At 40.3% G+C, this 15,493-nt stretch overlaps 1 protein-coding gene and 2 long non-coding RNA genes across 4 annotated transcripts in view; all 3 read right to left on the reverse strand.

The window, feature by feature from the left end:
• Positions 1 to 5,293, reverse strand: part of LOC116411657 (serine/threonine-protein kinase mig-15-like) — a 13,161-nt gene extending 7,868 nt beyond the window's left edge. The window contains exons 1-12 of the mRNA XM_031904407.1: positions 5,256 to 5,293; positions 5,012 to 5,101; positions 4,461 to 4,529; positions 4,027 to 4,062; positions 3,830 to 3,895; positions 3,394 to 3,450; positions 2,000 to 2,128; positions 1,665 to 1,769; positions 1,471 to 1,561; positions 1,243 to 1,358; positions 466 to 517; positions 94 to 176 (exon numbers count right to left, since the gene is read on the reverse strand). Of these exons, the coding sequence (XP_031760267.1) occupies positions 94 to 176; positions 466 to 517; positions 1,243 to 1,358; positions 1,471 to 1,561; positions 1,665 to 1,769; positions 2,000 to 2,128; positions 3,394 to 3,429 (612 nt within the window). The 5' untranslated portion in view covers positions 3,430 to 3,450; positions 3,830 to 3,895; positions 4,027 to 4,062; ... (1 more) ...; positions 5,012 to 5,101; positions 5,256 to 5,293. The remainder of the gene's footprint in view (positions 1 to 93; positions 177 to 465; positions 518 to 1,242; positions 1,359 to 1,470; positions 1,562 to 1,664; positions 1,770 to 1,999; positions 2,129 to 3,393; positions 3,451 to 3,829; positions 3,896 to 4,026; positions 4,063 to 4,460; positions 4,530 to 5,011; positions 5,102 to 5,255) is intronic.
• Positions 5,294 to 5,596: 303 nt separating this feature from the next.
• LOC105946332 lies at positions 5,597 to 6,742 on the reverse strand. Of its 2 annotated transcripts, XR_004220834.1 has the most exons (4): positions 6,715 to 6,742; positions 6,426 to 6,479; positions 6,167 to 6,271; positions 5,597 to 5,633 (listed from the first exon to the last, which is right to left on the reverse strand). It is a non-coding gene; the product is annotated as an uncharacterized LOC105946332 (long non-coding RNA). The 2 variants fall into 2 exon arrangements; XR_004220833.1 differs by lacking the exon at positions 5,597 to 5,633 and having other exon boundaries at positions 6,143 to 6,271.
• Positions 6,743 to 8,407: 1,665 nt separating this feature from the next.
• Positions 8,408 to 12,927, reverse strand: LOC116408276. Its single transcript, XR_004220835.1, has 4 exons — positions 12,896 to 12,927; positions 12,732 to 12,779; positions 12,561 to 12,596; positions 8,408 to 8,504 (listed from the first exon to the last, which is right to left on the reverse strand). It is a non-coding gene; the product is annotated as an uncharacterized LOC116408276 (long non-coding RNA).
• Positions 12,928 to 15,493: the final 2,566 nt, after the last annotated feature.

Below are 15,493 nucleotides of genomic sequence, written 5' to 3' on the forward strand. Positions count from 1 at the left end.
TCCATTTCCCCACCCTCTCCCCCTAACTGCCTATTCCATTTCCCCACCCTCTCCCCCTCACTGCCTATTCCAATTCTAGTGAAAGAGACTCACCATTTTCCCCATGGTGTTAATGTTGGCGCGGGACCACGTTGTGATCTTCTCAATCAGCTTCTGTCGTGGAAGTTTGCTGAATGCTGGGATGTAAAGATACAAAAGAAAAATATGACGACCGATGAATACAACATTTCGGGTGAAATTCACTTGAATTCAAATTTTTAAGCTTTGTCGAATCTGTAAATTCTGTAACTCAATGTGTTATAATCTCAACTGACAGACAAAAAAATGAATGGGAATCAGGAAATCAATGATTACAATTGTTTGGAAACGGAAGATACACCCCTTATTGGCCTATACAGGAGCTCGCCAGGTTTTAGCGGCCAGTTCATTACCTGTATACACATGCACACACTAGGGTTTACTTACAGAGTCCCTCCGCCATTTCGATGGCTGCAATGCCGAGTGACCAGATGTCAGCCTGGATATTAAAACATGGGGAAAAGACAGTTATTAGAGAAGAATATACACAGAGTACATGGACATAATTCCAGTTGCAGAGAATTCAGATACTTCTGATCCCTATCCACCCACACCCTGATAGTGATTCTATTTAGGATGCACAATAACAAATCCATTAGAAGCCTATAATCAATTAGTGAAGTGCTGTGACTTTTATGTCTAGAAAATGACCCCAAACTGAGAGTCGTGTGTTACACGGAGTGTGACCTCCCCATAAAGCATAAGCAGTCAGATGAAGTTGGTTTCTAATATTCTTGTGTCCTCAGGGTCGGACTGGGCCGCCGGGACACCGAGACAAATCCCGATGGGCCCAGATCCGACCCTTGCCGGGCGCTCCAACCGTTCCTCCCCTGATGCGTTAAATTTACGCGCTCGGGCAGGACGTCGGATGGGGGGCCCTGCGGGGGGTTAGGGGGCCCCTGGGGGGTTAGGGGACGCGGCCAGCAGGGGCACCTACAGGCCCTTCACCCCCCAGTCTGACCCTGTGTGTCCTGCACCTAAAATGCATTTCACTCTCTCATTTCAGATTCTCGTATCACAGAAACCACATTACAGCTCTGCATTCTCTGTTATGAGAGGGGTAAGTAAAGTGAGTGGAAAATTCCATGCAGTTTAAGCGACATACATTTTATATAACAGAGACATTAACTCTAAACTAAAAAGATAGGGAAGACATCGCAATACCTTATGGTCATACTCGTGCTTGTTGGTAAAATTAGCCAGTACTTCTGGGGCCGAGTATGTTATAGTCCCAGAAGTACTGCTGCTCTTTTCTCCAAACGTGGCAAATCCAAATTCGCCTGAAATTGTATGAGAAAAGCAGGGATGTTAATGTTCATTTAGACATGCTAGCCACCAATAAACACCATGGGGAAAAAATATCCTTGTGTTCAGATTCCAAGCGTCACTTACCGATCTTCACCTCTCCATAGGAGGTGATCAGGATGTTTTCGGGCTTGATGTCATGGTGGATGATGTTCTTCTTTTGCAGGTGGAAAAGGCCCTGAGAAATCAAGAAAGCAAAAGTAAGTATATAAATATTTTTGTACTCACTGATTAATGAGAAATATGCAGAGTAGCACCAAGGAGTTCAACGTGTGACCTACCGTGGTTATTTGTTTGCAGATGTAGGAGATCCACCTTTCTCCTAAGGTCTTTCTGGTGCCAATGAGATCTTGCAGAGTGGCACCAGTGATGAACTCAGTAGCAATCTAGAAAACAAATAAAGAATATTTGGTCAACTATTTTATTTTCCTAAAAATGTATTGGGAACCCGAGGAAGAGGCTTTGTGGCTTTAAGTCTTGGTGTGACTGCAATATCAGCCGCAACTGTTTCTTACCAAACGGGATCATGTTTGCACCCAAAATGCGTATTAGATCAGTTAAAACTGGCCTGTTTGCTACATAAATGTGTAACCTCTCCGAATAAACACTTCCTTACCCATAGTCCTTCCGGGAGTGATGGTGTCCGTGGGGCCTGATGGTAATAGGCCCCATAGAAATCCACAATGTTTTTATGGCCTGACACCATTTCAAGGACTTGAACTTCTGATTGGATTCCTTTTTGCTTCTAGTTTAAAAAAAAAAGAAACAAGGTAAATAAAATGGATACAATAACAATTTAAAATACCCCAACCTGACTTGATGTTATGAAAAATGACAGCTTTGTAATATCCCTACATGAGTATTGTATAATATGACAGAGACGCCTTTAGTTCTTTAATATCGAACTGTACAGGTATAGGACCCATTATCCAGAATGCCCGGGGCCAAGGGTATTTCCGGAAAAGGGGTCTTTCTGTAATTTGGATCTCCACACCTTAGGTCTACTAAAAATTGTATAAAACATTTATTAAACTCAATAGGATTGTTTTGCATCCAATAAGGATTATTTATATCTTAGTTGGGATCAAGTACAGGTACTGTTTTATTATTACAGAGAAAAGGGAATCATTTAACCATGAAATAAACCCAATAGGGCTGTTCTGCCCCAATAAGGATTATTTATATCTTAGTTGGGATCAAGTACAGGTACTGTTTTATTATTACAGAGAAAAGGGAATCATTAACCATTAAATAAACCCAATAGGGCTGTTCTGCCCCAATAAGGGGTAATTATATCTTAGTTGGGATCAAGTACAGGTACTGTTTTATTATTACAGAGAAAAAGGAATCATTTAAACCATTAAATAAACCCAATAGGGCTGTTCTGCCCCAATAAGGGGTAATTATATCTTAGTTGGGATCAAGTACAGGTACTGTTTTATTATTACAGAGAAAAGGGAATCATTTAACCATGAAATAAACCCAATAGGGCTGTTCTGCCCCAATAAGGGGTAATTATATCTTAGTTGGGATCAAGTACAGGTACTGTTTTATTATTACAGAGAAAAGGGAATCATTTAACCATTAAATAAACCCAATAGGGCTGTTCTGCCCCCCAATAAGGGGTAATTATATCTTAGTTGGGATCAAGTACAGGTACTGTTTTATTATTACAGAGAAAAGGGAATCATTTAACCATGAAATAAACCCAATAGGGCTGTTCTGCCCCAATAAGGGGTAATTATATCTTAGTTGGGATCAAGTACAGGTACTGTTTTATTATTACAGAGAAAAGGGAATCATTTAACCATGAAATAAACCCAATAGGGCTGTTCTGCACCCAATAAGGATAAGGGATCCCATACCTGTATTTGTTATTTTACAGTAACATAGTTATTAGGGACCAGGGTATTTCACTGACTGTATTTGGTTAACAGGTTCCCATAATGTAGGTATAACAAAAGGCTAATTAGTATCTAATTACAGTAATCAGTAATCATGACACATTACCTCTTGATCTTCTATGATTACAATGGCCACCTCCATTCGTCTGCTTCTGTGCCAACCCTGTAACAAATGTAGGAAAAGAAACTCAGCGATCATTGCTAACAAAACAGAATGGGAAAGCAAATAGATATACAGAAGCATGTAAATATTATTATTATTATTAACATTTATTTATAAAGCGCCAACATATCCCGCAGCGCTGTACAATAAGTGGGTTCCATACGTTGGACATACAGAGTAACATATCAAGCAACCAATAACCGATACAAGAGGTGAAGAGGGCCCTGCCCAAAAGAGCTTACAATCTACAAATATAAATACAGAAAGGACAATACTCTAGAGGGCACAACCAATGGACAGAATTACATAATAATAATAATTACATAATAATAACCCAAAAGCGCACACACACATTTTAACACAGAATAAAATAACTTACATTGTAAATCACTCCATTGGGGTCCTCTCCGATTTGTTCCCCCAATTTGAAATATCTCCCGGGCTCCTGAAAAAATAACATTGAAAATGTGATAAACTAATATTATGCAGTTGGACAAATAACCTTTCTAACATGTGAGAAGCGCAGAAGGTGTAAGAGGAGACAGAGGGTAGAAATACAGTTTTACAGCTACTTACTGGGTATTTCTCAGCGAGTGAGATGGTGTTATTCCCCTGAGGAAGAGAAAAGGGATTTAATCAGAGCAACTCATTTTGTGGAACTGCTAACATTATATTTTGTAGAGCAAGGAAAGGATTCATTTACTAAGTGGTGCCAGTATGTTAAAGTCGTTTGGCTCATACATAGAAGGTTTATAATGAACTGGCAGATACATCTTGGTAAAAACAGAGAACATTTGCCCCTTTACAACTTTAGTTTAAGGAACAGGCCTTGTGCTGAACTATACTTTGCTTATGGTTTGAACCCTCTTTATAAAAAAAAATCCCTCTCTCCCACACAAGCTGAGCCGCTGGGCTTTGAGATAAGAGCAGCTTAAGGGGAAATCAGTTTAAATATAAATCAATAAAAAGGTTTAATCAGATCTGTTTGTTTAAACCTCATTGAGACCCACCTCGTTGGTCGGAGGTTCCACTCGCTTTCTCTGGGAGATCTTGGGCCGGCAGGTGGTAGTGCCAGATTCCTGGGAAAGAAAATGTGTTGTTATATAAACTGATCTTAAAATAGAACTGCAACACCCACATGTATATGTTTGTGCCCATAAATAAGGGGAGATAGAGCTTTGGAGCGGGCTTGATGGTTGTTATGTCTTGCAGTGTCCTTTCTTTTATACCCCTCATTGCTCTGATTGCAGGAGTTTGTATAGTGAAGCCTGCCTGGATCTTGGCTTTAGTGTGTATGTTCTAGAAGGGCAATGGGAGATGTGGAAGGTCTGAGAGGATGTAACAGAGGCAAAAAGTGGTGCCCAACCCCCCCACTGAGCCCTTGTGCATTTGACCTGCAGGTAAGAGTGGGATGGGGCCTACATAAGAGTTTGCATGATGTGGTTGGATGGGGGCCTGCTCGGAGCCCAAATAGGTTTAAAATGATTTAATGCTATATTGAGAGAAAAAATATTAAATTAAGCTCAAACCTAAACTATAGAAAAACAAATAAAGCTCAAACCTCCTTAAGGTGTTTCTTATCCTCTTGGCTCAGTTCCGTTACTGAGCCCTCGTCCTGGCTGGTGTTGGTGCCAGTCTCTTCAGGTGACGCCTGGGAAATATAAATACAGTTTCTCAACCATCTAAGTGAGAGCTTAAAAGTGTCATTAACATGTTCCTATAGAAACGGTCACAATGGATTTTATGTAGCCGAGTTGGATATTTTAATATAATTGTGTTTTACTTTTACATAATTTTCTGCTTACCTGGTAGTGGCAGGGGCGGGTGTCGGCGCTCGCCTCCACTATCAGCTCTTCCTCCTGGTTAAGTAAGAAAAAAAGATTGAAAAAATAATTTCATGGCTCCAATAAAAACTGAGCCCTTTTAAACACATTGCCTGACGCAATGGGTCTGGGTTCAGACCAGGAAGAAGGCTGATGCCAGTGTAGGGGCTGATTCTTGGCCTGTGATCAGCCCCCTATGTGGCATTAGCCTTAATATCTGGCCAAGTAGGCGGTGCCTAACAAATTGCCACCCCCAAAGTGAATCTGGATTGGATATTCTCTGAATATATCTTTTTCTATTGTGACCCTATTATTTTTTCTTACCTGACAGATGTTGACATCAGGGATTTGGGGAGTCTCCTGATTGAAAAAAAGGTAAGAAAAAGTTATTGCGCATTGTAATATTTCAGTTGTATAGAAGCTGATATACAGTCTTGCATAAAATAGAGGATGATTTTTATTTGCCCGACACAGTGGTGCTTATTTACTTATATAGGGTAAATGCCGGATGCGGCGGCACATCAACAAGCATTTAGGAACATAGGGTCGGATTGTCAGCCTGTGTTTATCCAAAGGCCGAGTATCTAGCACGTGTGGCAGGAGCCTATGAGTTAAATTGTATGAGTGTATGTAATCATAGCAACCAATCATATTTTTTTATTTTCTAATTTATACACGCTAGAAGACCGGTAAGAAACAGATGCTGACTGGTTAACTGAGGCTAATTTGCTCAAATGCAGTTGCCCACACCAAACTATGTTAGTAAATAATTCTTATTGTTTGGTAAATATTATTATTATTCTTTACAGATATTATTCATGACCCCTGTAGCTCCAATACAAACTGAGCCCTTTTAAACACATTGGGACCCCTACAAAATGTTTGGCCCATACCTCACAGGTGTTACACTGAGGGACTCCGCTCTCATCCTCTTGGCTCAGTTCCGTTACTGAGCCCTCGTCCTGGCTGGTGTTGGTGCCAGTCTCTTCAGGTGACGCCTGGGAAATATAAATACAGTTTCTCAACCATCTAAGTGAGAGCTTAAAAGTGTCATTAACATGTTCCTAGAGAAACGGTCACAATGGATTTTATGTAGCCGAGTGGGATATTTTAATATAATTGTGTTTCTCTGTTACATAATTTTCTGCTTACCTGGTAGTGGCAGGGGCGGGTGTTGGCGCTCGCCTCCACTATCAGCTCTTCCTCCTGGTTAAGTCAGAAAAAAAGATTTTTAAAACATTTCATGGCTCCAATAAAAACTGAGCCCTTTTAAACACATTGCCTGACGCAATGGTTCTGGGTGCAGACCAATAAGAAGGCTGATGCCTTAATTTCTGGCCAAGTAGGTGGTGCCTAACAAATTGCCAACCCCAAAGAGAATCTAGATTGGATATTCACTTAATATATCTTTTTCTATTCTGACCCTATTATTTTTTCTTACCTGACAGATGTTCTCATCAGGGATAATGGGAGTCTCCTGATTGAAAAAAAGGTAAGAAAAAGTTATTGCACATTGTAATATTTCTGTTGTATAGAAGCTGATATACAGTCTTGCATAAAATAGAGGGTGATTTTTATTTGCCCGACACAGTGGTACTTATTTACTTATATAGGGTAAATGCCGGATGCGGTGGCACATCAACAAGCATTTAGGAACATAGGGTCGGATTGTCAGCCTGTGTTTATCCAAAGGCCGAGTATCTAGCACGTGTGGCAGGAGCCTATGAGTTAAATTGTATGAGTGTATGTAATCATAGCAACCAATCATATTTTTTTATTTTCTAATTTATACACGCTAGAAGATCAGTAAGAAACAGATACTGACTGGTTAACTGAGGCTAACTTGCTCTAATGCAGTTGCCCACACCAAACTATGTTAGTAAATAATTTTCACTGTTGGGTAAATATTATTATTATTATTCTTTACAGATATTATTCATGACCCTTGTAGCTCCAGTACAAACTGAGCCCTTTTAAACATATTGGGACCCCTGCAAAATGTTTGGCCCATACCTCACTGGTGTTATACTGAGGGACTCCACTCTCATCCTCTTGGCTCAGTTCCGTTACTGAGCCCTCGTCCTGGCTGGTGTTGGTGCCAGTCTCTTCAGGTGACGCCTGGGAAATATAAATACAGTTTCTAAACCATCTAAGTGAGAGCTTAAAAGTGTCATTAACATGTTCCTATAGAAACGGTCACAATGGATTTTATGTAGCTGAGTGGGATATTTTAATATAATTGTGTTTCTCTGTTACATAATTTTCTGCTTACCTGGTAGTGGCAGGGGCGGGTGTCGGCGCTCGCCTCCACTATCAGCTCTTCCTCCTGGTTAAGTCAGAAAAAAAGATTTTAAAAAATAATTTCATGGCTCCGGTAAAAACTGAGCTCTTTTAAACACATTGCCTGACGCAATGGTTCTGGGTTCAGACCAATAAGAAGGCTGATGCCTTAATTTCTGGCTAAGTAGGCGGTGCCTAACAAATTGCCGCCCCCAAAGTGAATCTAGATTGGATATTCTCCTAAAATATCTTTTTCTATTGTGACCCTATTATTTTTTCTTACCTGACAGATGTTTTCGTCAGGGATATCGGGAGTCTCCTGATTGAAAAAAAGGTTAGAAAAAGTTATTGTGCATTGTAATATTTCTGTTGTATAGAAGCTGATATACAGTCTTGCATAAAATAGAGGGTGATTTTTATTTGCCCGACACAGTGGTACTTATTTACTTATATAGGGTAAATGCCGGATGCGGCGGCACATCAACAAGCATTTAGGAACATAGGGTCGGATTGTCAGCCTGTGTTTATCCAAAGGCCGAGTATCTAGCACGTGTGGCAGGAGCCTATGAGTTAAATTGTATGAGTGTATGTAATCATAGCAACCAATCATATTTTATTTTCCAATTTATAAACGCTAGAAGGCCGGTAAGAAACAGATGCTGACTGGTTAACTGAGGCTAACTTGCCCAAATGCAGTTGCCCACACCAAACTATGTTAGTAAATAATTTCCACTGTTGGGTAAATATTATTATTATTATTCTTTACAGATATTATTCATGACCCCTGTAGCTCCAATACAAACTGAGCCCTTTTAAACACATTGGGACCCCTGCAAAATATTTGGCCCATACCTCACAGGTGTTATACTGAGGGACTCGGCTCTCATCTACAGATTCCTGGTAGTGGCAGGGGCTGGTGTCGGCACTCGCCTCCACTACCAGGTCTTCCTCCTGAAAAATAGGAAAAAAAATAGATTTTAAAAATAATTTCATGGCTCCAATAAAAACTGAGCCCTTTTAAACACACTGCCTGACGCAATGGGTCTGAGTTCAGACCAGGAAGAAGGCTGATGCCAGTTTAGGGGCTGATTCTTGGCCTGTGTTTTTCTGAAAGCCAAGATCAGCCCCCTATGTGGCATTAGTCTTAATATCTGGCCAAGTAGGCGGTGCCTAACAAATTGCCACCCCAAAGCAAAACTCAAATTTGATATTCTCTTAAATATCTTTTTCTATTGTCGCCCTATTATTTTGTCTTACCTGACAGGTGTTATTCTCAGGGAATTCTGGAGTCTCCTGATTGAAAAAAGGTAAGAAAAAGATGTCGCAAGTTTTAATATTTATGTTTTAAAGAAGCTGATAAATAAAATATAGTTTGATTTTTATTTGCCCCTCTCATCCCTCTCTTATGCTTACATGGCAGATGTTAATAACCGGCTCCAGTTCCTGCTCTGGCTCCTCCTCCTAAGAGAAATAAAGTTAGTTATCTAATCAACTATAACTCTGTAGTTTAGTGTCTAAAATGTACCTTGTACAATACAAATTCCCTAAACTTCCAAAAACCAAACCTACTTACCTGGCAGTTGTTGTTGCCAGGGGTTTCTGTTGGTTCCTGGTTAAGAGATAAAAGTTAAGTTATCAAATCAAGTCAGCATTTTAGAAAGGGAAAATAGATCATATGTTATATTAAGGGACTGGTGTTTTATTATTGAATTATTTGATACTCACTTGGCAAACAAAGTTGCCAGATCCAACAGATGGTTCCTGGTTAAGAGAGAAAAATTGATCAGAGCCCTGGATATCTACTAAACTGGGGGGGGGGGGGGGGGCAGTGCTATAACTATTGTATGCACAGATCCATATGTGGATGGAAATAACATTTATATCACAAGTTATATGGGTTTATTGGCTATAGTTAGCTGTTTGCAAACAGTCATATTAAATGGTAAATTCTGTTAAAGTGAACACAACATTTAGGAAGAAGCTAATAACATAAGGAATCTATGGTACCATCTCCTTTACTGCTTACCAGGCAGAACGGTGGCTTGGGCTCTTCCGTGGGCTCCTCCTGTGAGTGAAAAAAGTTGATGTTACTTTATGGGATAGAAGGCCTATTATCCAATGCAAGTTATCGCTAAAGGTGAACGTTTAGTCTCACAAAAAGATGCTTTTGATGAGATATAATTAATATGTAGAAATAAATGTAGGGTCGATATAGGGATTCATTGTGATAATAATGCAAAGGCTAAAGGCCTCCTTTGCGAGGAGTATATTTCATTCATCAACAATATTGTTTTATAACTGTAGGGCACATTCCTCCAGCCATCAGGTGCTTATGCAGTAGGATAATGGTTTGGAACAGTCAGTAGACTGTACCTAGTAGCCAATCAGATATGTTTCTACTTAGTTTTGAATATTAATTCACTGCTTAGTTTATAATTTTGTCGAGGGGTCTGCCAGTCAGTTATAACGTTATCAGTGAAGTATCCATTATCTTTAGTGACACAAATATACCTCAGTATCTAAACTCGGTGACCCTAAAGGTCCCATACACGGGCTGATTCTAGCTGCTGATATGGGTCCCTTAGACTGATTCAGCAGCTAATCGGCCCGTGTATGGGCACTACCGATGGGCTTGCCCGACCGATATCTGGCCTGAAATTGGGCAGATCTCAATCGGCCAGGTTAGAAAATCTAGTTGAATCAGGGCCACGTCGGCTCGTTGATGCGGTCCCCGGACTGACTTTGCCTATGCCCGTCATTATAATTCCATCATTTTGCTCAAGGGTCAAATGATCGAATTAGCCTAAATTCCCCCAATAACGACCACCCTAAGGTGGGGGTATCGGGAGAAGATCCGCTCACTTGGCGACATCGCCAAGTGAGGGGATCTTAAGGTGTATGGGGACCTTTAGTAGGTACTAAAAATAAACAACAGTTTGTAACAATAAAATCAATAAATCACTGTATTATATGGGTCATCTATGGAGCTGGCAATGGATGATTCTGCAGCTGAATTTCAAATATTAAATGGTTTTAAAAGTGAGGAAAGTGACCATTGTTATCAATCAGTGGATAAATGTTTACAAATGTTATTATTCAAAGGAGAAACAATAGGGGAATGTGGCCAACTGGGAATACATTGACTTAATCCAGTTTGTTTAGTTTGGATTAATATGAGTTCAGTTTGTATATAGTGCAACCCCATCCAGGTTATTGTGTGTAGAAATCTATAGGCAAGGAAATAACACGGCTTTGATAACGCAAATAGGTAGGAAAATGGTGTTTAGGAAATGAAGTTGCTCAGTTCTCTGCTTACCACGACAGATTCAATGATGTTACAATCTGTTTGATCTCGTTCCCTCTGTAGTGAAGAAAAAAAGGTTTATCACTAAAAATAAATGCACAATTATGAAAACTACAATTTAAAGGAAAGCCTAAGTCACTTGGGGGTGCCAAAATGTTAGGTACCCATAACTTAAGTCTGCTAAAATTCATTGAAATATTGAATAAACCCACACTAGAAGACCGGTAAGAAACAGATGCTGACTGGTTAACTGAGGCTAACTTGCTCTAATGCAGTTGCCCACACCAAACTATGTTAGTAAATAATTTTTACTGTTTGATAAATATTATTATTCTTTACAGATATTATTCATGACCCCTGTAGCTCCAATAAAAACTGAGCCCTTTTAAACACATTGGGACCCCTGCAAAATGTTTGGCCCATACCTCACAGGTGTTACACTGAGGGCTCTCATCTAAAGATTCCTGGTAGTGGCAGGGGCGGATGTCGGCGCTCACCTCCACTATCAGCTCTTCCTCCTGGTTAAGTAAGAAAAAAAAGATTTTAAAAATAATTTCATGGCTCCGATAAAAACTGAGCCCTTTTAAACACATTGCCTGATGCGATGGTTCTGGGTTCAGACCAGGAAGAAGGCTGATGCCAGTGTAGGGGCTGATTCTTGGCCTGTGTTTTTCTGAAGGCCAAGATCAGCCCCCCATGTGGCATTAGTCTTAATTTCTGGCCAAGTAGGCGGTGCCTAAAAAATGTTGGATATTCTCTTAAAATATCTTTTTCTATTGTGACCCTATTATTTTTTTCTTACCTGACAGATGTTGTCGTCAGGGATATCGAGAGTCTCCTGATTGAAAAAAAGGTAAGAAAAAGTTATTGCACATTGTAATATTTCTGTTGTATAGAAGCTGATATACAGTCTTGCATAAAATAGAGGGTGATTTTTATTTGCCCGACACAGTGGTACTTATTTACTTATATAGGGTAAATGCCGGATGCGGCGGCACATCAACAAGCATTTAGGAACATAGGGTCGGATTGTCAGCCTGTGTTTATCCAAAGGCCGAGTATCTAGCACGTGTGGCAGGAGCCTATCAGTTAAATTGTATGAGTGTATGTAATCATAGCAACCAATCATATTTTTTTATTTTCTAATTTATACACGCTAGAAGGCCGGTAAGAAACAGATGCTGACTGGTTAACTGAGGCTAACTTGCCCAAATGCAGTTGCCCACACCAAACTATGTTAGTAAATAATTCTTATTGTTTGGTAAATATTATTATTATTCTTTACAGATATTATTCATGACCCCTGTAGCTCCAATACAAACTGAGCGCTTTTAAACATATTGGGACCCCTGCAAAATATTTGGCCCATACCTCACTGGTGTTAAGCTGAGGGCTCTCATCTAAAGATTCCTGGTAGTGGGAGGGGCGGGTGTCGGCGCTCGCCTCCACTATCAGCTCTTCCTCCTGGTTAAGTAAGGAAAAAAAAGATTTTAAAAATAATTTCATGGCTCCAATAAAAACTGAGCCTTTCTAAACACATTGCCTGATGCAATGGTTCTGGGTGCAGACCAATAAGAAGGCTGATGCCTTAATATCTGGCCAAGTAGGCGGTGCCTAACAAATTGCCGCCCCCAAAGTGAAACTCTAATTTGATATTCTCTTAAAATATCCTTTTCTATTGTCCCCCTATTATTTTTTCTTACCTGACAGGTGTTATTCTCAGGGAATGCTGGAGTCTCCTGATGGAAAAAAAGGTTAGAAAAAGATGTTGCAAGTTTTAATATTTATGTTTTAAAGAAGCTGATATACAGTCTTCCATAAATAAAATATAGGGTGATTTTTATTTGCCCCCCTCATCCCTCTCTTATGCTTACATGGCAGATGTTAATAGCCGGCTCCAGTTCCTGCTCTGGCTCCTCCTCCTAAGAGAAATAAAGTTAGTTATCTAATCAACTTACTATAACTCTGTAGTTTAGTGTCTAAAATGTACCTTGTACAATACAAATTCCCTAAACTTCCGAAAACCAAACCTACTTACCTGGCAGTTGTTGTTGCCAGGGGTTTCTGTCGGTTCCTGGTTAAGAGATAAAAGTCAAGTTATAAAATCAAGTCAGCATTTTAGAAAAGGAAAATAGATCATATGTTATATTAAGGGACTGGTGTTTTATTATTGAATTATTTGATACTCACTTGGCAAACAAAGTTGCCAGATCCAACAGATGGTTCCTGGTTAAGAGAGAAAAATTGATCAGAGCCCTGGATATCTACTAAACTGGGGGGGGGGGGGGGGCAGTGCTATAACTATTGTATGCACAGATCCATATGTGGATGGAAATAACATTTATATCACAAGGTATATCGGTATGGGTTCATTGGCTATAGTTAGTTGGTAAAGTTAGTTGGTAAATTCTGTTAAAGTGAACACAACATTTAGGAAGAAGCGAATAACATAAGGAATCTATGGTACCATCTCCTTTACTGCTTACCAGGCAGAACAGTGGCTTGGGCTCTTCCGTGGGCTCCTCCTGTGAGTGAAAAAAGTTGATGTTACTTTATGGGATAGAAGGCCTATTATCCAATGCAAGTTATCGCTAAAGGTGAATGTTTAGTCTCACAAAAAGATGCTTTTGATGAGATATAATTAATATGTATAAATAAATGTAGAGTCGATATAGGGATTCATTGTGATAATAATGGAAAGGCTAAAGGCCTCCTTTGCAAGGAGTATATTTCATTCATCAACAATATTTTTTATACCTGTAGGGCACATTCCTCCAGCCATCAGGTGCTTATGCAATAGGATAATGGTTTGGAACAGTCAGTAGACAGTACCTAGTAGCCAATCAGATATGTTTCTACACTGCTTAGTTTATAATTTTGTCAAGGGGTCTGCCAGTCAGTTATAACGTTATCAGTGAAGTATCCATTATCTTTAGTGACACAATTATACCTCAGTATCTAAACTCGGTGACCCTAAAGGTCCCTTAGACTGAATCGGCAGCTAATTGGCCCGTGTATGGGCACTACCGACGGGCCTGCCCGACCGATATCTGGCCTGAAATTGGGCAGATCTTGATCGGGCAGGTTAGAAAATCTAGTCGGATCGGGGACCGCATCGGCTCATTGATGAGGTCCCCGGACCGACTTTGCCTATGCTCGTCATTATATTATATTTGGCCCTGGGGCCAAACGATCGAATTAGCCTAAATTCCCCCAATATCGCCCACCCATAGGTGGGGATTTTGGGAGAAGATCCACTTGCTTGGCGACATCGCGGATCATAAGCTGTTTGGGCACCTTTAGTAGGTACTAAACATCAACAACAGTTTGTAACAATAAAATCAATAAATCACTGTATTATATGGGTCATCTATGGAGCTGGCAATGGATGATTCTGCAGCTGAATTTCAATATTAAATGGTTTTAGGGCTCTGGTACACGGGGAGATTAGTCGCCCGCGGCAAAACTCCCTGCTCGCGGGCGACTAATCTCCCCGAGTTGCCTTCCCTCTGCCATCCCACCGGCGAACATGTAAGTCGCCGGCGGGATGGCAGACGCGGCGGCGCGATTTCGGGAAATCGCCGAAGAAGACTCGCGAGTCTTTTTCGGCGATTTGCGCGAAATCGCGCCGCCGCGTCTGCCATCCCGCCGGCGACTTACATGTTCGCCGGTGGGATGGCAGAGGGAAGGCAACTCGGGGAGATTAGTCGCCCGCGAGCAGGGAGTTTTGCCGCGGGCGACTAATCTCCCCGTGTACCAGAGCCCTTAAAAGTGAGGAAAGTGACCATTGTTATCTATCAGTGACTAAATGTTTACAAATGTTTATTATTCAAAGGAGAAACAATAGGGGAATGTGGCCAACTGGGAATACATTGACTTAATCCAGTTTGTTTAGTTTGGATTAATATGAATTCAGTTTGTATATAGTGCAACCTCATCCAGGTTATTGTGCGTAGAAATCTATAGGCAAGGAAATAACATGGCTTTGATAACGCAAATAGGTAGGAAAATGGTGTTTAGGAAATAAAGTTGCTCAGTTCTCTGCTTACCACGACAGATTCAATGATGTTGGAATCTGTTTGATCTCGTTCCCTCTGTAGTGAAGAAGAAAAAAAGGTTTATCACTAAAAATAAATGCACAAATATGAAAACTATAATTTAAAGGAAAGCCTAGGTCACTTGGGGGTGCCAAAATGTTAGGTACCCATAAATTAAGTCTGCTAAAATTCATTGAAATATTGAATAAACCCACGCTAGAAGGCCGGTAAGAAACAGATGCTGACTGGTTAACTGAGGCTAACTTGCCCAAATGCAGTTGCCCACACCAAACTATGTTAGTAAATAATTTTTACTGTTTGATAAATATTATTATTCTTTACAGATATTATTCATGACCCCTGTAGCTCCAATACAAACTGAGCCCTTTTAAACACATTGGGACCCCTGCAAAATATTTGGCCCATACCTCACTGGTGTTAAGCTGAGGGCTCTCATCTAAAGATTCCTGGTAGTGGGAGGGGCGGGTGTCGGCGCTCGCCTCCACTATCAGCTCTTCCTCCTGGTTAAGTAAGAAAAAAAAGATTTTAAAAATAATTTCATGGCTCCGATAAAAACTGAGCCCTTTTAAACACACTGC

This window comes from Xenopus tropicalis, chromosome 1 (assembly GCF_000004195.4).
Source record: "Xenopus tropicalis strain Nigerian chromosome 1, UCB_Xtro_10.0, whole genome shotgun sequence".
Classification (NCBI taxonomy): domain Eukaryota; kingdom Metazoa; phylum Chordata; class Amphibia; order Anura; family Pipidae; genus Xenopus; species Xenopus tropicalis.